A 24,464-nucleotide genomic window follows, 5' to 3' on the forward strand; every position below is an offset into this window, starting at 1 on the left:
GACATCATATCAAATATTACAAAAAAAAATCATGCAACTGGAAACAATTTTTCATCTGCAAACTCCTTAAGTTTGCAAAGAACAGAGTTTCTCTATGAAGTTCTGATATATGAATAGTAAGTGACACCAAGATTAGCCATGACACAAAGTGCACAAATTAAATTTGTCAAAATTTTGAAAGATCAGTTCACTATTTTGACTCAGATAAGAAAATGCACAAGTTTTAGATAATTCAGTTCAGAGCAAAAACACCTTTGGGGATAGAGATACAAAAGAAAACTTGAAATTAAAAATTTTCACGAGGAATACAGCACTTAGTAAGCAAGCTGGCTTACACAGCTGGCTCACATAGCTGGCTATGGATAACTGCAACTCTAGTGAGGGGGCCAGATGCTTCTTTGTAGAAAAACACTTCTGCATGTGCCCTGGAGGCACTTCTAATTTTCACCAATTTCTGAGCTCACCAGAAGCAGAAGTATCTCAACTAAAATTACTCAATCAGAAAGCTAACGCTGCGATAATCTGCTGTGGCAATCCTGGCAAATTCAAACTCTGATTCAGCTGAGGGGTCAGCTGACAACTCACATGATTGAAAATGCTATCAACTGTCATGATGGCTAAAACAGTAATAAAAGCCAGACATTCAGATCTGATTCTGACTAATCAAATCCACCTTGTTCTGTCATCTGCAATATCCGGATGGAACAAGTTAAATTATAAAAAATCTGCCTACATGAAATAGTTCATTGTATAATTACAGTAAGTATATAGAAATACTTAAAGTCCGAGTAGCAATTTTTTTTCCAAATATGTACCAAACCCCTACATAAATAGGTACAGTTTTCTATTACATTATTCCTGCAGAAGATTATTGGAACAACATGGTACTAGAAAGCCATTTAACTTGGGGAAACAGAAACACACCCCCACCAACTAAAAGCTTGTTAGAAAAAAATCAGTTCCAAGACCTTTAGGAAAAAACCAAACAAGGTATTTTCTGTTCTAGCATTTGTTCATATTAGACAATATCTTCTTAAAAAAACCCAATTAATTAAATCACTGATTCTGCAGAGGTACATAAACAACACACCAGTTAGAGGTGAGCTACATCACTAAAACTCACCTAAGAAAACATCAATTACCTTGGTGAAGCAGCTGGGCTCGATGCACAGGAGGAAGTGCAGTTGTCAGAAAGGTGTGAAGCTGGACAGCCAATAAAAATTTTAAACCACACTCATCAAGAGTTTCTCCACCTGGAAATTAATATTTATACACACATTTTACAGCAATTACTCCAAGTAAGTATTCTAGGTCTCAATACAAGAAATTTAATTTTGTGACTACTAACACTTCAAATTTGTAAATGATAGCATAGTTCATAATTCTTCCCTTCAAGAAAAGAGAAAAAAGAAAATGTCAAATATAAAAACTTCCAAAGTTATTTCTTCTATTTAAAGCAAAAAACCAAAAAAAAGTGTTATATACTAAAAAAACCAAAACAAATTATTTCTCAATTTCTCTACACACTATAAGAAATATTTGTCATTACTGTCTGTTCAAAAGTGAACTAAAAATAATTATAGTATGTGGACTATATGGATGGACTCAGAGTGGCATAACCAGGTGGCAAAGGAAAACTTTGTTTTTATCAAAGCATTTTGTCTTGAAACAATTATACTATGAAATGAAGGTGCTTCATCATCTTACAAGCCACAAAAATATTCCAATAAGGGATAAAATCCCAGCCAAAGAAATTCCAGAAATCCTGTGAAGCACAGTAGTACATTTATCTTGGAAGAGACAACTTACCTTGACTTCTGTCTCTGCTTTCTCCAATGTCAGTACTGGTAGTAGCAATTGTATCTGCCAAGGCCATCAATGACATTTGCTCCATCCTAGTCAGACCTGGCAAGCTTGAATGAAGCAAGTGACGAGACAGAACTTGAGCATGTTCTGGTCCAAAATAAGTTGGGCTGTATTGAGAAAGATCGATGACTTTTGGTTTTGAAATGTCTTCATCTGCCTCAAATGTGACAAGGTCATCTGTACTTATAACAGTATTTTGGAAGAGATTTTCATAACTGTCATTGGGCATACCCTTTTTATTTTGACTATTCTGATTATTGGATTTCTCTGAACAGGAATAAGATGAATCATCATCCGCAGCAAGCAGAGCATACAGAGGCAATGGTGGAACAGAGTCTATTTCGATATAGTCTGCAGTCTCTGTTTTGCTGAACATTTTGGGATCTCTTGCAGTACTTCCACTAGCACTGATCGTCAGAGATCTGTGCCTCTTGTCATGATTAGACTCAGACTCATTTATAGCAACAACTTCTCCAGCAATGCACTTCACCAAATGGGACAGAATGGCTTTTGCTCTGCGTACTTTACCAAGATCCATGAGTTCCAACAGTTGATACGGATGGTACTGAGGCAAAGTTGGAGATAATGTATGAGCTGCTTCAAAAAGACCAGAATCTTCCATTTCCACAGACAGATCAGAGGCAGACCTTTTCCCACTAAGTTTCTGTGCAAGGCTGGTCATAGATCTGGTCAAGGTTCTCTTTGGTGGATGCAGATCTGAGGCAGCTGACTGGCTTTGTTTCATTAAGCTAGTTATGCATGGCATACTTCCACTGTAGGAATCTGTGCTAACTAGTTCCTGCTTAGAAGGAGATTGCCACTGAGAATAAACATGCATTTCACAATCCATTCCAACTACCAGAATGCCATCACGAACCCAAGACAAGGATACAGGAAAAGGAGGTGACCCCTCCACAGATGAAACTAAGTCAACACAACGCAGCAAAACAAACCCAGAAAGGGTTGCAGCCTTAGGATTTCCACTGTGTGAGATTGCTACAGTCTCGTTACCATTTTGTTCTTGCCTCTTCCCAGACAGCTGACCAAACATAAAAAGTTTTGATCCAATACCCACTGTCAGAATATGCGAACCATCTTCCCTAGACATCCAGTCTAAGTGTACCAAGTGCTTAGTGTTGGGTATAATACTCTCACCATGAGACACAGAAGTGTCTTGTTGGTTGTCTGCCCCTAAATCACTACCCACACTAACACTAGAGTCCAACATGGTGCCTATCTCATCTAAATTAAGTGTCTGTTCTAAAATCCAAGAAGAACCCCCTGTAGATTCACATTCAAAAATACTAACATGCATCACAAAATCTTCAGAAAGATGGCTATTTCTAGATGCTGCCTGCTTGTATGCTACCGCTAATCTGTTTGTGTGTGCACAGCTGACGTCAGTTGGCCTCCCTGGAACATTAATAGCACTACTACTAGGAAGTCCATCCTCAATCAGTAATGGCCATTCTTCCCATATATATTTAAAATCACTGTCTGTACCATCTTGTGACATGGAAGACATTGGTGATTCAACCCTGCATCTCCAGAATCGAACTTTTCCATCAGAGCAGGAAGTAGCCAGCAGATAAGGTGCACGACAAACAGGATATATGGAAGAAGAACTGAGATGCCCTAAAACAAAGCAAAATACATTTTTACTGGAGGAAATACTAAAAAGCAAAATTTTTATTCAGCCACCATTCTATTACTACAAATTTTAAAAAGTACTACTACTTCCTCACAAAGATGTCATTTACAAGGCCTCACACAGGAGACAGTATGTCAAAAAGACCATGAAATAATTTTACCCTTTGATACCATTTTGTGCTCTAGAAAAGAATCAAATTATGTTATTTAAACATGAATATTAATATATATTCTCTTCTAACAAAGATTTCTCCATTGAATAATCTAAAACTGTGTTTTAGAAGGACTACTGACAAAAATCTTAACATTTAAGTACAGATCCTACAAAAAATTTCATGAATGACTGCAAAACAAAATTTATGTTTCTACTATTCTATTTTTTGCAAGAATGTGAATACAGTAAATACACCTTAAGTAAGAGCTTTATTTTAGCATTAGTTCCAGGATTGAGATATCAAGTCAGGAGAAGTACAGTTTTGCAAACCTTTTGGATTCACCAACACATACTCAAACCTAACAACAAATCCAAAACTTACTATTACTTTGTTTCTATTTTAAGAAGAAATCAGAAAGGCAGAGATTCCCTATTTTACTTTTTTAAAAAAGATGGCAAACCTGCTGATGGCTTTACGCTTATTATGTCTACTCCTTCTGGCATAGTCAACTCTTGACTATAGACCATTTTGGAAGACAGAGTAAGCCAGCTGGTGCTCTGAAGGTTTGCTCTACAGGCTCGATACTTTTGAGTGAAAGGTGATTGGATCTTCTCTGGATCTGGTGAAGAATATGATTCTTCTGTTTGTGTTGCTTCTTCAGGTGGATTTGAACCTATCTTTTCATCTAAAAAAAAGTTTGCATTGTTAATTTTAAAAGATCAATTATTTCTTTCAATGTAACCAGTTATTTTACTCACTAGTTATTTTACTTATTTCCAGAAGAGACAGACAAAACCTAACTTAAAATTTTACATTCATTTTAATGAAATGCAGTCTTGTATTCAGGTTTAAAGATAAATGCTAGGACATCTCACATTAAATACTTTTGATATTCTAGAACTGATGAGAGATTATAAAACAAAGCATGACCAAAAAGACCAAAACTCCAGTTTGAAGAGATATATATGTGGCTATCCACTGAAAATAAGGTTTCAGTAAGCGTAGAATACCTGCAGCTAGGGAAAATTAAGTTAAGACCTTCATGTCTTATAGCTTACAAATTGGTGAAAGTTATTTTACAGAAAAGTTTTATTAACAGCTTTATTTTATTCATTAAAAAATAGGCTCTCAAAGAATGTGAAATGCTTCTCTTTTTAAATAAAACATAATAGCTGAAGCATGAAATTGATGGAAATGGAACATGAAAATTTCCAACAGATCTGCTGAAAAGCCTTGTCAGTAATCTCCTCATCACATAAGGACATCAGACAATTTAGATCATTATTATTCTCACTAACTTATAAACTAATTGCAATAACGTTTTTTTCTCTCATTTGACAGCAACAGTAAGAAATGCTAATTTAGTTTAATTGACATGCATTATAACAGATTCCTCTGGTAAGTGGTATCAGATTTGTGTTTCTTAAAATCTTTAAATGTTAATAGTAAACTACCAAAGTGTATCTTACCTTTCCTTAAAACTTTATAGTTTTAGAGACAGTTTGGTAGTTTGAAAGAAAACCATCAGATTTCACAACATCAAAACTGTTTAGAATTGTAATGGCATCACTGATGCTTAGGTGCTTCAGACTACAGTTCTATTTAAAACATATGCATAAACTCAAAAATTGCAGAACAAAAACTTCCAAAAAGCAAAACATCCTAACTATTAGATTGTATTAAAGCCAGTTAAGCATATCTGGCCTCAGAATGCACAAAAAATACCCAACTCCAGCCTCAGTTTCAGCAATCTGAAGATTAGGTAATCAATAAGGAATGGTTGTGGTAAAATCTTGCAAACAAATGCAGATTTTTTTCAAAAAGATGAAACATTTTAGATTACACTGAACAGCAGATACTCACTAGACAGCAGCTTTTTTAAAAGAAAACTACAAGAAAGAGGGCTTACCTATCGAGACAGGAATTGCCTTCAAATGTAAATGCCACATATGTAGTAATGAATGGTTTTGTGTATACTCCATCACTATTAAGTAGAATTTTTCAGAGAATCCATTCTGCTGGTTTCCTGGTAAAATTCAGAACAGGAAGATCTTATGGGTTATTCACCTGAAAGTAAAACTAAATTTTGATGGCTAGCAGATAATTACATTAAGCTAACATGAACCAACACTGAAATGGAATGGTCTGAGTATATCTAACTGATACAGTAGCTTTCTCAATTTTTTACCACAAACAACAAACACTACAATTAAAGATACACTCATATAAGAACTGACAATGTTTTCTTTGAGAGATGCCAACATATTTGCCTGATGTATAGTTAAATCCCAGAATGTACTAACAGTACAGGATAGTCTAGAACACAAGAGATACAACAGTTCTTCCTAAGAATTTACTTGCTCTAGTTTTGAACAAAAAGAAGACAACGTGAGTTGTACTATCAATAGGTGCCCGTTTCTGGAGAGATCACCAAGTATTCTCTTCCCTTCATATCAAAGTCAACCAATTACGACCAAGAAGGAATAGTTAATTTAGGGACTCTTTTTCCTCCATGATTCCTCTGAACCTTCAGGTGTGTATACATAAAACATTATCAAGAATAAGCTGTATTTGCCCTGTGCTTTTCACATTGCAGTGCTTACAGTACCATAGGAAAATGTAAGTGAATGTGTTCTTTTTAAAAACAACATGAGATAACAACTTTGTGCATTATTAAAGAGGAAAGAAGAAAGTACTAGAAAACAATTTCAAATTAGAATGCATGCAAAGTTCTGGCATACAGCAATTTATTACAGACTTTCAGAACATATACAGATGCATACAGTTGTCTAAGATCAACTATTCCCGTATTTTTCTAAAATTGTATCTGTGTATAATACACAAGATGTAAACATACAATTATGTTATAGAGTACCACTTTTTATGTTCTTTATTTTGTTTCTTATTTTCAACATCTCAATTGCATTTTCTGAACTCCACTGAGGGTTGGGATTGCTGCACTACTCCAAATCTCTTCCTCAAGTAGAAACAGCCAGTTCCCAAATAATCACTATGTATATCCAGTTTATTTAATACTTCCCTTGGTTCCTTTGACACTATTCCACAACTCTGCTCCCTTCCATTCAGGACTCCATCTAGTACTACAGAAAACCTGGTATCACATACTTTATTCCGCCCCCTTTACCCCTATGCATAATTTCACTGAAACAGAACAATGGGATGCCTATGTAACAAAATAACTGAGTTGCTCTAAGGAAAACTAATCATTTTTTCCAGAGCAATTCAGATCTGTCCAAGGCCCTACAAACCCACACACTACTCACACTATTACAGTGAGGAGGAATTGTTTGGCTTGCCATTTGTTGTACCACTCATGGCCTGAGGAGCAGTATTTAGCTGATGTAAAAGAAGAGCATCCACCATGAAAGGATACAGTAAGTCTTGTCTATGTCATACCCTACAAACACAGGCTTCACATTTAAAACTCCTTCCCCCTTCACTGAAGGGACTGCTTAACATAGGACACAATGGGTATCTTGTGATTTAAAATAGTTGATCTAAAATTTGGTTGCACACAGTTCAAAGAAAGTGAAACACTCATGAGTTTCATTAGACTGAATGTTCTTCTGAGGATATCAAATTAAGGTATTTGACATTAAAATAATAAAAACCATTTAACAAGTTCCTTTCCTTCTGTGGAATGAAAAATAAAACACTGCCTCAATATTCCATGAAAAAAAATTCTTTACCAGAGTCTGATAAACTGTTCTTCTTTGAAGGCATTTTCTTCTCCTGGTTATTTAAAATAAAGTCTTCTTGAAAAACATGGAATAACTGTGTTTTCCGGCCATGCTGAGGAAGTAAAAATACACAAGAAGTGAACATCCTGGTGTATACTTTTCAAGATTGCTCTCTAACACAGGAGCTTTTAACTCACAAAGTTAAAAGTTCACTTCAACGGCAGACTTTTTACGAAAATGCACTTTCATTACTCACATTCTTTTCATTTACAGGTACTGTTGAAAACAAGTACAAGAGTATGTCAAAAACAGTCTGAGTACCCAAATTTACCTAATGGACAGTCACAGATCTTTATTACTAACACTTTTAAAAAAGCTATTTATGGCATAAAATGAGTATAGCAAAAGATCTTACAAGCTCTGTGATGGCATCCAGCTCAATAATACATCCCGGGCGAGCGGTAGATTGCTGACTTATGATGTTAAAAACTTCACCAACATACTTCTGTTTGGAAAGAATCAGGGGGGTGGTCTCATTAACTCTTACACATTTCTGTGGCACAACCTGCTAGATAGGTGCAACATCACTATGTAAGTGTTAACTAAAGCATTAAATATACACTAGTTGTGATTGAGTAAGAACACTGGTAACATTCCCTGTTTTATGAAGAGCACATTTGGTTTTGATGGCAAGAGTATCTGGAAAGCCCCAAATAGAGCAATTTGTTGTCCTCTCCCCCAAAGCTGCATTGTTGTCTCAACTTTTCCTTATGGCAATGCACCAACACAGTTATTATTCCTTGTGCAAGCATTACACAGATATTTCTCAATCAAACCTTGACCTGCCTCAGTATGCAGAGTTTCAGATTAAATGAAATACAGTATAGGTAAAAAAAGCTTTATGTGATGTGTTTTTACAAGCAGAATAACCTGTGAAATCCTCAGCATCCAGCTTAGTCAGTCACCAAGTCTAGAGCCTAGTGCAACTGAATGAAGTTGTAACATGCAAAAATTTGAGGTGGCACTTCACTTACAGAAATTTCTGGATTGGAGAGCTCACACAGAAGTTTCTTAGCATCTATTACAGCTTGATATAATCTTAAATGCTGTCCGTCACTAGCCACAAAGCAGGCACTTGGAGAATTACAGTATGCACCTAAAAAAGCAGGAAGGTAGAAAGTGCTCAAATATTCAAACACCATATGGGTTCCTTTTTTGTTTTTTGACAACAGGCATTTTCGAAATTACAATGAAAAACAATACAGCATAAAGAAAATCTCCTCACAAGCAAGAACTGCAAAGTTTAAAGCTGTGCTTAGCAACCAAATGAATGTAAATGAAAGGAAATAAGAATTCCATTTGCAAACTAGAACTAGATCTCCCTCAGCTTTTAAATCTTCAGCAAGCTATGATGTATGCACTAGTATCTAAGAACTTTACTGCATAAGCTCCTAAAATATCAAATACATAAAATAAAACAGAAGAACAGAGGAACTATATACACAGGAATAAAGAATTCCCAAGTATCAGCAGATTGAAAATTTGTGAAATAAAGGACCCATGCTCGACATTTTTTCCAGTATATTCAAGTATATCTGTATTATTTATTTAAGAGCATTATTAGATTATGTTAATTTTATTCTAGAACATGTCAATAATCAGAAAATGAAACTCACCAAGGCAATAGCTGGGTATAAGTGTGGGCAGCCATGCAACATTAGAAAAAGCTGAAACATGAAGAGAATTGATCCGAGCAAGTTCAGAAACTCCACCAGAAAAGGACAAAGGCCCAACAGGATCGACTCTCCAAAGAATAAGTTCACTGTAAACCACATTGGGATCCTGGGATGGCACATTTGCTTTGCCTCTACTCTGAGATCTTACTGGTGACTCCTGATACTTAAAAAAATCATTTGCCTGTATTGCTTTCTCAACATTTGGTGAAATTAGAGCATTGTGATGTGAGGTTGTAAGCAGTAGTGGTAACACTGAATGGCAAGCCAAGTCGTTAAGATGAAAACGATGACCACAATATCGGGATTTGTGTGAAATACTGAGTACAGTTGAAAAAGCAGATTCTTCAGCAAAACTCACTAGCCACTGGTTCAGTGATCCATCTGCATGTTTGGAAATCATCATAACATTAGGTGTGAAGATACTTAGCTTTAAGCTGTTGGTTGATTTACTGTGACCAGAAGAGATAAGCATAGATGAAGATCGTGTAAGGCCAGGAGGCTTTTGTTTGCCTTGTTGAATAGCTAAGTCAACATTTTTGGTACAAGCATACATCACTATACTTCTGCAAAGAGAGTTTGCATCACCTGTTGGAAATGCAACAGGAATTCTTGAGACAAATGACACCTGCAATTTTAAGAAAAGATAGTAAGTATTAGAGGACCCACCATACTTCTCAGTGAATACCAATGTAAAATGGTGCAAAAGGAATAAAGTACCTGCACCTGGCGAAACATGCCAGGCTGGTATTCATCTAGCCAGTCTACATGCCACACCAGCAGGGAGCCATCCATAGGATGTATACTGAAGAGCATGTCAGCATTTTTACTCCATTCAGAAAGCAGAACTTCAATTTCGTGATCAAAAAGAGCAGAGGATAAAGGAACAAGGCTTGAATATGGAGCGGCTTTCTCATCACTCAGTTCCTTCTTCTCTTGGTTTCCTTTTTGTTGATCTCCATTCACATCAGCCTCTACAATACACAGATATATATGTATGTAAATGTATAAATACATATATATATATTCTAAACCAGAAGTATAATAAGCAGTGTCATTCAGGCACTGGAGCTAATTTTAGACCTTTTATAAGCTACTCATATGAGAACTAATTTAAAAGGATGATGATTATAACCATAAATCCCCTAACGGAACTCAGTGTCTAACAAACCAAAATGGTTTATGTTGCACGCTAATTTGAAATATTTTTCTTTTCCCCTATTTTATACAAATTTTAGCATGCATAGACAGAACAAAGGCAATAATGTCCAGGGTGCATATATTCAAAGTAATTGATTGTACTATGTAACAGAATAAGCTATTTAAATTACCTACATATTAATATCTGAAAAAAGAAAGTTAATTCTAAAGATGCTGCTGCTTCCTTAATATTAAAGTAACATTTTCATGCAAAGGCCTCCAGTCAAGCCCAATTAAATAATAGCATTTTCAGCACATAATTTAAAATTTCTGGAACAACTATGGAAAGAGAAATCAGAACTTCTGGATACAATTTTTTAAGTCACTTAGATACTTTCAGTGTAAGGAAAGAACATACACTGAAATGCCAGTGTAATCTGTCTGCATCCTTACATGTCAAGCTGCCAATCTCTTATGTGGCCCCCTGGGGGAACATTACAAATTACTTTATAAACTGAAAGCCACTTTTCTATACGACATATGTCTACATGACTTTTACCTTCTTCTGATCTGCCGTCCATTTGATTAGAATCCTCAGTATTAGTCTCAGGAGAATGATGTTCAAAATTTCTTTTAAGTTGTTGCAAAAACACTTCCATAGATAAAGTAAAATGAAGTTCTTTGTTGTTTAGCCAGTGTACAACAAAAGGTCCGCTTTTTTCTTCACTTTCACCAAGACTTAGAGATGTGATAGAAGGCAGCAGAGGAATATCTACCAGAAAAAAGATACCGACTGGCATTTTTGAGAACTAAGTAAGTTACATAAAAAAAAAATTTTAGAGAAATAGTTTTTAATCAGAAATCCCACAATGAAAAAAATAAGACTAATTGTACTGCCACTTGTCATTACTAGCACCAACATAATCTGCTTTGTTGCTCCACACAGAGGTTCTCTGGTATGCTTACATTAGGATAATAGTAGGGTCCGGCAATGTCCTGTATCTCCTTGATGCAACACTGTGCATACAGGTCAATTTACCTTTTTCTTTTGCTACTACAGCTCAGTATGAACCAAATCATTTAAGTATAATTTCCCAACATTTAGGCCACAATGGATGCTTCAGTAGATATACACTGTAACCAAAGACCATGGGCCTACTCTAGCAAAAATTAGCACAGAGATCAGACAATGCCCTCTGTAACATCATCACAAAACTCCAGATCTGGTTCTGATACAGTCTATTAATTCATACTGCTGCTTGATGGTATTTGGTGTTCCATGGTGCTGTGAAAAATAAAGCAGTAATCAAAGTGTATGACAGAAGCAAGGATCAGACTGCTGCAGAGTAAACATAATCTAAATTAATCAAGGCTAAAAAGCAGATAGGTTTACTGCAATTTCCTCAAATGCATGATGCAGCAATAAGTTAAAATCTCAAACTGCATGTAATTCCCACCTAGAAGTCTCCATGTATAATCTCATTTCCTTCTGCTCCCTCTTTATGCACCATTACTTAAATTCTACATCCTGGGAGACAAAATACTTTTCACTCAAAATTTATTGTTTTTATCAAAATCAGTAATAGGTTTGCATTACTAATCATTCAGTCTAGCAAAAGAAAACTGTAACTGAGAGCATACAGATAAAAGAAAGGAGCAACACAAGAATTACCACCAGGACAACTAGCAATTTTGTTGTAGGGAGGGGATACAGCTGGGGAAGGGGGCAAAAGTAGCACAGCTTATTTAAGAAATACAGTCTATCTTCCTACACAGGCCAATGCCAGTCTCAAAACTATCATTATACATGTGGAAAGTAACAGAACCTGAAGAGAAAAATTCTGTTGATGCCCTTTGAAAGATGAAGCTACAGTAACCATGAATAAGGTGAACTAGGAAAGATTACTTTTCAGATTAGATTTTAAACCTACTTTTTAAGTATTTATCAAAGTCACTTAAGAAATCACTTCTTTTCCAATTTCCATCTAAAACTACCAGCTTCTAAATAGTGTTCGGCTCTGGACATTATTCTTAGTGAATTTCTATTTGCTTCATACATCACAATCACTCTTCCCAGAAAAGTTCTGAAGACTCTGAGTTCAGTAACTTTTGCTGAAATTACCTAGAGACAATTTTGTCCTAGCAGCAACTGCTTATTCCTTTCACTGAATTCCACTCAGGTTGAACACCAGAAAATTAAAATTACAGGATAAAAGTAGGTCTCAAAGATTTTTGTTTCATACTGCATTCTTATATAGATATGTATGACAGCATTATTCTTCAAAATCTGAAGTGAATGAGAGATAAAGCTGCTTTGGCTTTAGTTTTTATCAAATACTTTAAAATGCTGTAATAAATGCAAATTTTTAAGTAAGATCAGAAATCAATTTGCTTTAAACCAAATGAAAAGAAATACAATTAGGTTTTTCAATTAAATTTAATTTCAAAAGGGGAAACAAAATGGCCTACTTTAAGAATTTGGTTAGACTGAGGTACTTGAAGACTTGATGGTGAAGGAGAACATATTAAGATTTAAACAAATTAAGATTTAAAATGTGAAAGTCACTTCAGAGGTTCTACAATAAGAGGTTCTGTTATCCTCCAATCTACTTAGTTAAAAGCAATCAAAAGACATTATTAAAACAGATACAGATTAATAGAGGTAACATAAAAAGAATACAATATTAGAGAATCCAAAGACAAGTTTTAAGTACCTAATCTTTCTAATATTTTTCAAAATTATTTTTATCCTCATTTTGAGAGTTTGCTGCTTGGCATATTTATACTGCAAAGTCTACCAAAAGCAAAACTGAAGTTTGCATAGTTACACTGGTTCTGGCTATGGTAGAGTTAACTTTCTTCACAGGGTCTGGTGCTCGGCTGTGTTTTGGATTTGTGCTGAACACAGGTTTGATAGTACAGAGATGTTTTTGTTGTTGCTGGGCAGCACTTACATAGAGCCAAGGCCTTTTCTGGTTTTTCTACTGCCACACTGGTGAGGAACTTGGGGCTGCACTGAATGTTGGGAGAAGACATATAGTAAAAATAATGGTTAAAATAGCAGGACAGGTGACTGACCAAAGGGATACTCCAGACCACATGATATCAAGGTCAGTGCTTAAAGTGAGAGGAGGAAGGAAGATGGGGGAAAGTTTGAAATCATGGTGCTCATAATCCAAGTGACCACTGGGTGTGATGGGAAACTGCTCTCCTGGAGATGGCTGAAGATCTCCCCTGCCCACAGCAGCCACTGAAGTCATTCCTTGTGTCTCTCTGGTTGTGTACACAGCTTTTGTCTTCCCTATTAAATTGGTTTTATCTCAATACAGGAGTTTTCTAGCTTTTACCCTTCAAATTCTCTTCCCAGTCCTACATGGAGTGAGAAGGGACTGCCTGGGGCTTGGTTGATGGCTGGGTTAAACCATGACATTTGCTATTCTATCTAAAAAAATAACAGATGCTTTAAAAGTAGATTTTAAAAAAAGGTCAAACGTCAGATTATCCCTTTTTCTGACCCAGAGATGGGGCTCCTGAGAGGCCTTTTTAAAATTTTTATTCCATTTTCAGTCTCATGTGAAGAGTGAGACAATACAGATGTTATAATTCATGCCATCACAATCAGAAGCTATTTCCAAATTACAATACATTATAAGTGTTTCTTGGCCTATCAGCTTTTGCCACACAATGCTGCTAATGCCTTAAAGCCAATCATCTAAAATTACCCCTTGTGGGTCCTACTACAATGCATCTTTCACAGTTCTATTTTTCCAAAGTATCCAGCCTACTTGCAAGGCCATCATTTGAAACTTGTTTCTAGTTCCATGTCTCTCTCAACAATGTCTGTCCTATTCCATGGTATTTCTAAGTCAGCATAACTTATATCAGAGTCTGCATACAAATGCATACAATGTGAGCCTTCTGTCAGGCTTTGAGAATTCTCTACAAATCCATTTCCCACTGGAAACCACTTCTTTCCAATCATACCAGACTGTACAGCTAGAAACATGAACTAATCTTAAATGCCCTTAGCTGAAAATTGGCCTTTCAAACAAGGTTCAGCAGGAACAGAAAAACAACACCATAAAATGGAGCTAAACTAGTTTATAGAAGAATGACATAGTATGTTGGTTCTTTAAGTCTAGACACAGAAAACGACATCAGAACCTTCATGGAAGGCCATCTATATTGCATCTGTATTCAGTTTTTCAGTGAGCAGACACACGCTTCCTTTTCAGCATACACAAAGATAATAAAGAACAGAAGTATCAGCAGCTATAGGGGAGTTTCTCAAGCCCTATCAACATGTTGTTCCAGTGCAACTCAATATCAAAGTTTATGGAATGCAGGGTGAAGGCATGTGTTGTTTGGTCCAGAGACAGAAGTAACAGAATGTTTGGTTATTTCAACACTTAAGTGTCAGGTGTTCACTTTAAGAAGCTTAGACATTTTTTATTTAACAGTGTGTTCCCAGTATCATACACAATTCACAGTAAATTTTAACTCCAGTTACAAATATTTTGCTTTCTCCATTTTACACTCTAACAATCTCACTTAAACATGAACAAAATAAAAGACAGGACTACTGCAGTGGAAATCTATTCAAATAATTTCATTACTGTAGAAAGTCCTTTCACACAAAAATGAAACCAATATACTAGAAATTTTGCATGACCACATAAATACTACGCAAGTACATCTGCTAAGTTTCCAGAGAGAGCGCATACCTAAAAGCTACTGGAGTTCACTTCATGGCAAGGTTTACATTTCTTACCTGTGGCTGGATTGATACTGGCAGCAATATGGAAGTGGCAAAGGGCATTTGCATGAGGAGGAATGTTCCTGTGAGCTTCATGAGGATCTTGCTGATGCAGAGAATATCCAGTATGTGCTACAATAGCACCTGACCTCCTCCTTCCCCGTCGGAAGGGCCTCAGGTTTAACTGCATGAATAATAAGGTATCATTTAAAATCCTTTCAAAAAGAAAAAGTAGATTTAATCTGTAAGAGGTTTTCTAGGCACGAATGAATGATATTTTTCAACTTAAAAGCTAATGTAAAGAATCAGTGGAGTTTCTTCAAAATTAATTGTCTTGAGTCTGCAGTAGAGAGAAACCAGTGCCTTTGGACTTATTTATGAAGGCCCAGAAAATACCTTCATGTAGTAACTACTTCATACTTCAGTGCACAGCCAATGTTCATACAGTTCTAATACTTACACAGAATATACTCATGTATTTCATAAACACATACCATGCCTATTCAGGATTCTGAACAAAGCAGCAATACTGAGTAGTCTCATCTCAGACTGAAAAACTCGATCCATACTTTGGATGGATCAAAGCCCATTAAAAGGCTTCTGTGAGTTTTAAGGTCTTCCGGTCTTCCTCATTTATATAAACACTTGTTTCCAAGGCAAAGAATAATATTCAGGTTGTAAGATTGACTTACACATTGCAAACCTTTTGTGCTGTAGTTATCTATGTATGCACCCAAAGGTACACAGAGGTACACAATCTGTGTTAAAGATGGTGTTACACTCTTGGCATTCCTTTTCATCTTTATACATGCTCATGTCAAACAGTTTTCTCTCAGTTCTCAAATAATTACTGTTTCTGATTTCTAATGTTGCCTCTTATTTCCCACAGGAACACAGAAATTTCTCCAGCTTCCTTTTTTTCCTCTCCTCCCTTTGACTATTTTTGTTGCTCTGTTGTGCCTTTCAGCAGGTCCTTTTTCAGCTACGCTGCACAACTTTTCAGGTATAGCATGCAGTGTGATCATGGCAAATACATCACTCCATTAAGATAAAAGTACAATGCCCACATACCTTTGACATAGACCACTAATGCTACACTTTCTTTCTGACTCCCACTGGTTAGAAAACACTACTTCGTAAGAATCATTTCCCTTAATGCTTATGAACAGTCTGCTCTGAGGACGATAGCAGAAATGTTATCTTTCTTCCCTCTACATTACTGTTTTTCCAGTTGCAGAAGTCAGAGAGAACATCTCACAACTTCAGAGGTAACAAGTGAGCCTCTACTGTATGTTTTAAGACAGCATCACCCCTGGGTTTCACATAACCTATATATAATGTGTGCTCCATACTGTTACTAGCCCTTTGAACTAAATACTGCAAAAAATTCTTTTTCAGTCACCAGATAAAAATAGGCAGTTGTGACTTTAAAACAGTGTGTCTTCAATGTGAGAAGCCCAGCAGAAGAGTCATCAGCTTAGTCCACCCAAGGAAGATTTCAAGGAAATTCACCCTTTCATAACATTTTATGTACATCTCTGGTATAAAGGATTCCAGCTTGTGACACATATCTGAGTTACAAATTACAAGCTTGTCTAAAATCACAAGTTTGTACATGTCTTTGTTCTCACTGTTCAATTTCAATTCTTACCTCTAATGCACTCTGCACTTTTTCTTTACTTGAAATATTTCTCTTGAAGTTATTTGTGAAGTTCGCTGCTTCACTCCAATTGCTGTATCCTCCCCCATACAACAGACTGTCATTGGGTAACAAAGTCTCTGCCCAGAGACGACAAACATTATCCTTACAGCAAGTCAGGAGTACATTGCAGACAGCACCACTAATGAAAGAAAATTTAAGGAGTGAAGAAGCTGCTAACTATTACACAACATCAAAATAAACCAACATTTCCAAACAGTTTTCCACTATCAGTTTTTGGAATTCCACCAACTTACAGATACTGGCACAAGAAAAACTCATTAACACACTGTTAAGAAAACAGATGATGTAGGAAAGCACTTCCCCTCTTTTCAAGCATCTGACTATAAATAACTTCAAATGTCAACACACAACAGTGCAACAGCAAATTGTGGATTTCAATGTAAAGAAAAATTCATACCTAGAATACCAAAATGTATATTTTTACATCTTAAAGTCATTCATATAAAAGGCTAATAATATTCTGGATACCTGATCTTAATTCCAGATTTTACTGGTAACTACCCCTTATGCAATCATACATCTAAAGGAAAGAATTCAGGTTATACCAGGGATACAACAGACAATTCAAATCTACAAGACTTTCTTAATTACTGTTTTTCCAAGTGTAACTTGTGTTAAATATACAGCCAAAAAATCCAATTACCCTAGATACTGGAAAAAACTACACAGATTATCATGTTTCCAGGTCATATATAAGTTACAATTTAGCTCTAACTAAGGCTTGAAAGCTATGATCAGACTGTCCAGCAGCAAACTCCCTTTGGAATAGCAGAGATTCTGCAGATCTGCAAATCTACAGAGCAGGTAGATTTTCAAAAGTGACTTACATAGTCACTACAGCAATGGATTTTTGGAGCCTTAAAGACTGGTATAAAGAACAACATAAACTTACTCAATACAAAGGTATGCAAACTTGTTTACTATTTGGAATAACATGGCAAAAAGAAGGTTGTAGGCCACAAAACTGCTAAAGCTACTTCAGTTCGAGATTGAAAGTACTGGTGAAAACTAGGGACAGGTCATTTTGGAACCATCTGAACACAAACCTAACACCTCAAACTCAAGATACTGGTTCCAAATGATTATTTGAATTCAATTTCCAGATACTATTTCTGATAGAGGTCTAGCTTTGTACTAGGTAGATAAACAAATAAAGAGACATTAAAATATTTGAATGTATATGAATGAGTATTAACGTCACAGGACTTTTGCTCTGATTCTATCAGGACAGGACAAGTCAGGATTAAATGCATGAACAGTCACTCGGTGCAGTCAAAAAAATGCTAAGAGACATGAGCTGACTTAGCATTTAGTTCAATGCCGAAGCCAGTGTGTGAAACTTCTATCTTTCCCAGGTGAGAGGATACATACTATCCTCTCAAGAGGAGAAACAGTATAAAAGGTATGAACAACTCAGTAACTGAAGTAAACCCTACAATTGCGTGGCTATTGATTATAGAGAGAGGAAGACTCTGTATAGTTTGGGGGATTTTTTGTGCAATTTATGAACTAGTTATTAGAACTACTGACCGTGGCATGAATTTACTGGTCTTTCTCCACGAAAATGCATTTACTGATCTCGGATGAGCCAAATAAACAAATGAAAAATCAAGTTCTTTTGCTTGGTTCTCTGGACTGGCAGCTGGTGGTGTTATGGCTGACCGCCAGTTTTCTGCATTGTACCATACTTTCACAAGACAGTCATCCTGTGGAAAGACAAAAAGGACAGTAAATAGGAGTATCTCGCATAACAATATGATGTACTTTTGGGTACATCTATTCCTCAATAGATTTCATTTTTCTTTAAAGTAAAATGCTTTTCTGATCATTGACGGACAGTTCCTTAAATACAACTTCAAAACTTGATCTCAAAGGAAACAGCAGCAGAGCTTCTATTTAACTCTTGCCATTACTAATGTGGACTTCATGTTGATCCTGATTAACTGTCAATTTTTAATTGCAAAAACACAACTTGCACTAGCCTGAGATAGTATGCAAATCTTAATATTACTAATTCTACCTTGTCAGAAAACCACCCAACCCTCCTCCACAAATTTAACTGCTAGGAAAACAAAAAAAGGTCATAGATGACATCTTGAAAACCAAGCTCAGTACTGCTCAGCCTGCTTTTTTCAGATACACGCATAAACTGATTATGCCTTCAAGGACTAGATAAATAAATCTGGACCCAGGATTACAAATTCTTGATCAACTATTAAATGGGAATGGTACTAAAATACTGAAATAACCTAGGTATGCATAACATGACCCTATTGGGGGGAGGATGGGTTGGTTTTGCTGACCAGCAGTGTCCCTCACAAAAAGTTAAGTAAACGAGTAAGACATAGAAAATAGATATGTTTTAAAGATTCTTCAGGCAGGTATGATAAAAAACTCAAGCACTTATGGTAAAAAACGTGTTACTAATTTTCGTACTTATTAATTTTCTTACTTATTCAGTAATTTGCTTTGAAGGAATTTATAATGTAAGATAACAGGACATAAGACATTAGAGTTAAAACTCAATAATAATATTAACCTTATACGAGCTATTTGCAGATTACTTCATTTTTCTACCATTCCATCAAATTGTAACATTAGTAACCATTAAATCATTTACATTTGACTTGTAAAATAAATATTAACTCCTAGCCACCAAAAAAAGGTGGAATACATATATATATTGCCGACAATAACAAAACACCTGCTTTTTACATAAAACATATACTCAAAGAATTTTATTTATCTGAAACGTGGCAGGAATGGCTCTCCTTTCTGTGATGGTTAAAGGTGCCACAGAACATACAGCAAGCAATAAAACATTCAAATAAACACAAAAAGAATGGAGGATGAGAACTTATTGCTTAGTTTTTATCATGATAGATAATAATCTACCATGAAGAAAGCCTAATATTTCACTTTATATGTTGGAAGCTCATTAATTGGAGTAGTTTCCTTAGAAAAGGAAATCTAGGCAATTTTACATATTTGTTACATCTTTATCTCTTCAAGGATAGCAAATGTCTTAAAAGTTAGTCTTCCGATCAAGCATGATGACCTGAAATGGTAAGCTTTAAAGGAAAAAACAAACACAGTTAATAAAGATGTACATTACTCAACAGATGTGCTCCTGATGCACTTTACTGAGTCACAAAAATATGCATGACAACTACCTTTCAAAAGCAAGATTTATCTGCAGACTGAATCACCTTCAACTCTTTGTTTTTCAAGCATGTGTTAAGGGAGATTATGACTCAAACAGCCAAGTTCCACATTATTACTAAATCAAACACTGTTCTAACCTCTTTTTATGTGTACACACTATTTTTTCATTCATGCCTCCAAGACATGCTAGAGCAAATTGCAAAACTGTCTTTTATTCTTCAGTCTGAAACACATTCTGTCCAGTTACCACTGCTCAGGATCCTGTGACACTTAAATCAGGTTTTCACTAATATCAGCAACTGATATTAACCTTACATACTAGCATTTTGTGTTGTATCTAGCAACTCTGCAGCCTCTCCTAGGTTTAGCTAGAAATACTAGCCGAATGATGCAGAAAACAACTACTTCTCTCACTCATACTCCTTAACAAGTAATAATATAAGTTCTTGTATGGGTTTGTCACATTTGTTCACTGAATCCTCAACACGATCTTGATTTTTTTCCTGCTTTGACTTGTAAGGGTATCATTCTCTTACAAAACCTGAACAACAAGTTTTGGGATATAAATAAAAGATTACTTTGCTTCAGGAAAACAAAAGACTGACATTTTGCTTTAATTTTTTTGCTCATCTTGCCAAGGGGCTCTGCTTTAGCTGATAAATTGCTCAGTGTTGAGCAGACAGAACTAATTAGTGAGACTGGCCACAAACACTGTCATGAACCATGTACCAGCACACCTATGGAGGGGAATGGGAATTCTCTTCTACAGACACAAAAAGGCATACAGACATGTTTACACAGAAACATGAAAGAGCTGGATTTGATTTTTTTAATATTTTCTGGTATTTTGATTATACTTCCTCACTAGTAGGATATCTAGCAGTGATTTCATCCACAGGATTTCCCCCATTCCCCAAAACTCTTCTTTTTCTGATGTCTTATAATTTGGTACAAATTAAAAATTATTCTTTTAGAAAAGTAAGCAGTGAATATTTGTTGTGTAACCTCCCTGCTTCGAGCTACCTTTCTAACAAATTCATGTTTACCAAAATTTAAATGCATACACAGACTACACAGACTACACAAAATTATGAAAGAACTATGAAAAAATTATGATTTTTTAAAACAATCTCTTTTTTTTAATGTGTTTTTGTTGCTTTGCTTTAATACCTTATCTGAATTAGTATAAAGCAATATGGGGAAAAAAAAATGCTTACCTTTCCAGCAGTAGCAAAAAACTCCCCATCTGGTGAGAATTTCATTAAACAAACTTGAGAAGCAGTTCTACAGAATAAAGACAATTAAAAAGAGAAAGAAAATTTTAACAGCTTTTATAGAATTCTAAACATTTTTTTCTTTGAATACATAAAAGTTTTTTAATTCTTAAATACAAGTGTGTATTGTGTTGTGTAAAACAGTTAAGTTTTAACAAAGTCCAAAAGTCTAAGATGTAAACCCATGTACTACACATGGCTCTCGTGATCCAGGAAACCAAAATCTTGTAGTTGAATATCCAATATTCAAAAATATCATAGCAGAAAAGCAGCTGCTCACAGATTAAAGTGCTCTAGTTCCATTTCACGATTATATGGATCTCAAACTGGTCTCTGTTGTATTACATTATCTTCCAATTTCTCTGAAAGACAGCTCCACTTCTAATACTTCCCACATTTACAACTCAAGAAAACAGAACAGTGTAAAAGGCATAATGCAGTTAAAAAGTATCTGAAAGTAGCTTTTACATGAATGCTCGCACTGCTAGTAGATGCTACACAAAAATATTCGAAACCTAATTACGTGGTTAACATTTGGAGCATTTACTTTAATTGGATGTACTAATAAATAAGCTTCTTTTACAGAGTTTGAAGCACTCAGCCATTAACTAAATAACAAAGCTTATTAATAGCAATTAATTGCACAGCACAGATACAGTGTACATTTTCATCTTGCATTTAATACACCTGTAAGAAGTTGTTGAGGTCTAGCTTTCAAAAGGGATTAAGTTAAGGTCAACAAAAGCAGGATGCATTTATAATGTGCAGTAACAAGAGCAAGGTGACTACAACAGCCCCGTATCAAAGAAGTACACACAGGTTTAAGCAAAATTCTCCTACTGGGGCAAATATGAAAACATTTGGGAATGTTTCCTTCAGGCATTAAAAAAGGGTATTGGCAGGGGGAAAATAATTTTCTGGCAGATTTCTCTACAAGAAAAACCTATTTTTAATCTAATTGCAGTACAAATGCCAGAAGACATACAGGCATAAAAGGTGTACAAAAGAAGAAAGTTCTGTTGACCCTTTCCAGAACCTACTCATTCAAAAAAGGCAACACTCAACTTTATCTCTGACAAAGAAAGTTTAGAAGAGGAGAATAGGTGGAGAGCTGAGAAGACTGATAATTCTTTATATGTGATACAAACACAAAACCTGTTATAGAAGAGATAGAGGAAAAGCACTCTCCATATGATCTTGACTACTGTTACCAGAACTCCAGATTCTAGAGCCACACTCAATGGCATTAGTTATTAGGTGGAGAGATGAGGACCCAAAGATGTCTAAAAAAATAGAGTAAGTCTTCAACTTCTTGTATATAGAAAGTTTACCATGCACAAAGAAAAGCTTTTCATTCATAATTTGGATGATCGTGGGTTTTTAAACATACCCTTGATAGAAGTTCAAGTACAGAGAAAAATGAACAACTGAAGGATCATAAAATGGATGTTTTTTCTGGTAGATCCAGAAAACTATCTATAGAACTATCTACTAGAATTCTAAATGCTTCACAAAGAGTAACTGGGTCTGCCCAGTCAGCCACTTTGGGAAACTTTTTCAGGAGATGGCATATGGTACATTGCTCCCACATGAACAGTGCGCCTCACTGTACTAGAAAAATCTGCCTATGCAGAAGGATTCAAATTGTCTTATAAACCTAACTACTAAACTAAAACCCTTCTGAATGTACAGTATACAAATACAGACATCAAAATCAACATGAATAAAGAAGAGAATTCAAAGACATGAAAAAGAGAATGTATCAACCCTGACTGTTTCAAACACCCAGAATAAAGCCAGAAAAAGTAAAGATGAAAGCGGGAGACAGGGATATGTGAGAACAAAACAATAATGGAGTACACTGAACATAGAAGGAAGCTTATTTTAATCAGTCTTGCCAGCACAATATTTTCAGTTAAACAGCTTTCACCTCATTTCTTCCACAAGGAAGAGTGCCTATTGGAGAGCTTCAATATTAGCCTTCCCTCAGTATTTACTAGTGTTCTCTGTAACAAAAGAACTGGCCCAAAACCAGCTGCAACCAATCTTATAAGAGGAGACAGTGTCAAACAGTCAAGGGAGATGTGAATAAAGTTTATCTCACATCAATAATATTTATCAAGTAACAGTATGCAATAGCATTTCACTCAACTACACTAAGTATTTAATCTCAAAGGTAAGAATCAGTAATGAAAAGAGAATTACTTGTCTTTAAATGGGTTTCTTACTTGCACTGCCAGATACATCTCCACTCTCCAAGTTCAACACCTGTTCTTTCAGTACTGTCACTGTCAGCAGAGTTTTCCAAAGAAACACTGGACCAAAGTTGAAGACAACTGGAACCAGTCAGAAGGCGAGTACCTGGAACAAATATTTATGAAAAATCTAACTACAAGCAAGTAGCAAACTACAGACGTTGGTGAAGAGAGAGAAAAAAAGTTCTGCAAAGCTGAAACTGCAGAAAAAAATCTGACAGATACACCTTTTCTAGATTTTTTTTGGTAGATTTGAGTATCTACAGTTTAAATTATGAAAATTAATCAAATTTTAGTTATTCTCTAAAAGAAATATTTAGGTCTACAGCAGACATTCTGCCTTCTCAACAAATATTTACCATTTAAGCCATGCTTTCTTATCTGCCCAGATAAAAATAATCAATGCACTTAGTATGTTAGTTCTCCTGTAATAAGTGACAAAAGGTATATTTCACTCCACTTTGGTGTTCTCTACTATGCTAGAACAGAACAAAACCCTTTTCCTTGTCCACAAGTAATGACAAAATTTAAATTAAAAAAACTAGGTGCAGTATCAAATAGAAAAGTGTTTCTTTTAATTTGTTCGTACCTGTGGGATCCCATGTTAGATTATGTACTACAGCTTCCAGTGAGATTTGAGCATTCTTCTGCCATTGGTAATGCAACACCTGAAATTTTAAGTATTTATAAACATTATCAGGAAAATACTTCATTCTCCTCCATCTTCTTTTTACAATATAAATAGTACATCTTCATTCTCCAAATGTTATGAAGATGTTTAATATAAGTTATTGCTTATCTAATAAAAAACTATGCATTTTGATGTTATAACAAAATAGCTTTTCACTAATATGACCTTATTTACAGAAGTCTTTAACTTCTTATTTTAAAAGTTTAGATTGACAAACAAAGTAGTATATAAACTCTCTAGTGGAATTTGACAATTTTTTTAGGAGGAAAGAAGGTTTTATTTTTGGAACAAAGAAATATCAAAAATGACACAAGTTAAATACACCTGGTGTTTGATATCCACACCATTGCTGAAT

The 24,464-nt window shown here is 35.4% G+C and overlaps 1 protein-coding gene across 3 annotated transcripts in view; it reads right to left on the reverse strand.

Annotated features, from left to right (window-relative positions):
- The window catches only part of DMXL1 (Dmx like 1), a 75,915-nt gene that overhangs the window by 37,678 nt on the left and 13,773 nt on the right, over positions 1-24,464 (reverse strand). For all 3 annotated transcript variants that reach the window (XM_066338503.1, XM_066338502.1, XM_066338504.1), the window contains exons 4-19: positions 24,008-24,086; positions 23,392-23,524; positions 21,107-21,173; positions 18,255-18,430; positions 16,653-16,842; positions 15,017-15,185; positions 10,805-11,017; positions 9,826-10,079; positions 9,049-9,733; positions 8,407-8,528; positions 7,788-7,877; positions 7,382-7,484; positions 5,581-5,697; positions 4,132-4,356; positions 1,810-3,501; positions 1,143-1,253 (exon numbers count right to left, since the gene is read on the reverse strand). In XM_066338503.1, coding sequence (XP_066194600.1) covers positions 1,143-1,253; positions 1,810-3,501; positions 4,132-4,356; positions 5,581-5,697; positions 7,382-7,484; positions 7,788-7,877; positions 8,407-8,528; positions 9,049-9,733; positions 9,826-10,079; positions 10,805-11,017; positions 15,017-15,185; positions 16,653-16,842; positions 18,255-18,430; positions 21,107-21,173; positions 23,392-23,524; positions 24,008-24,086 — 4,426 coding nt within the window. The remainder of the gene's footprint in view (positions 1-1,142; positions 1,254-1,809; positions 3,502-4,131; positions 4,357-5,580; positions 5,698-7,381; positions 7,485-7,787; positions 7,878-8,406; positions 8,529-9,048; positions 9,734-9,825; positions 10,080-10,804; positions 11,018-15,016; positions 15,186-16,652; positions 16,843-18,254; positions 18,431-21,106; positions 21,174-23,391; positions 23,525-24,007; positions 24,087-24,464) is intronic.

This window comes from Sylvia atricapilla, chromosome Z (assembly GCF_009819655.1).
Source record: "Sylvia atricapilla isolate bSylAtr1 chromosome Z, bSylAtr1.pri, whole genome shotgun sequence".
Taxonomy (NCBI): domain Eukaryota; kingdom Metazoa; phylum Chordata; class Aves; order Passeriformes; family Sylviidae; genus Sylvia; species Sylvia atricapilla.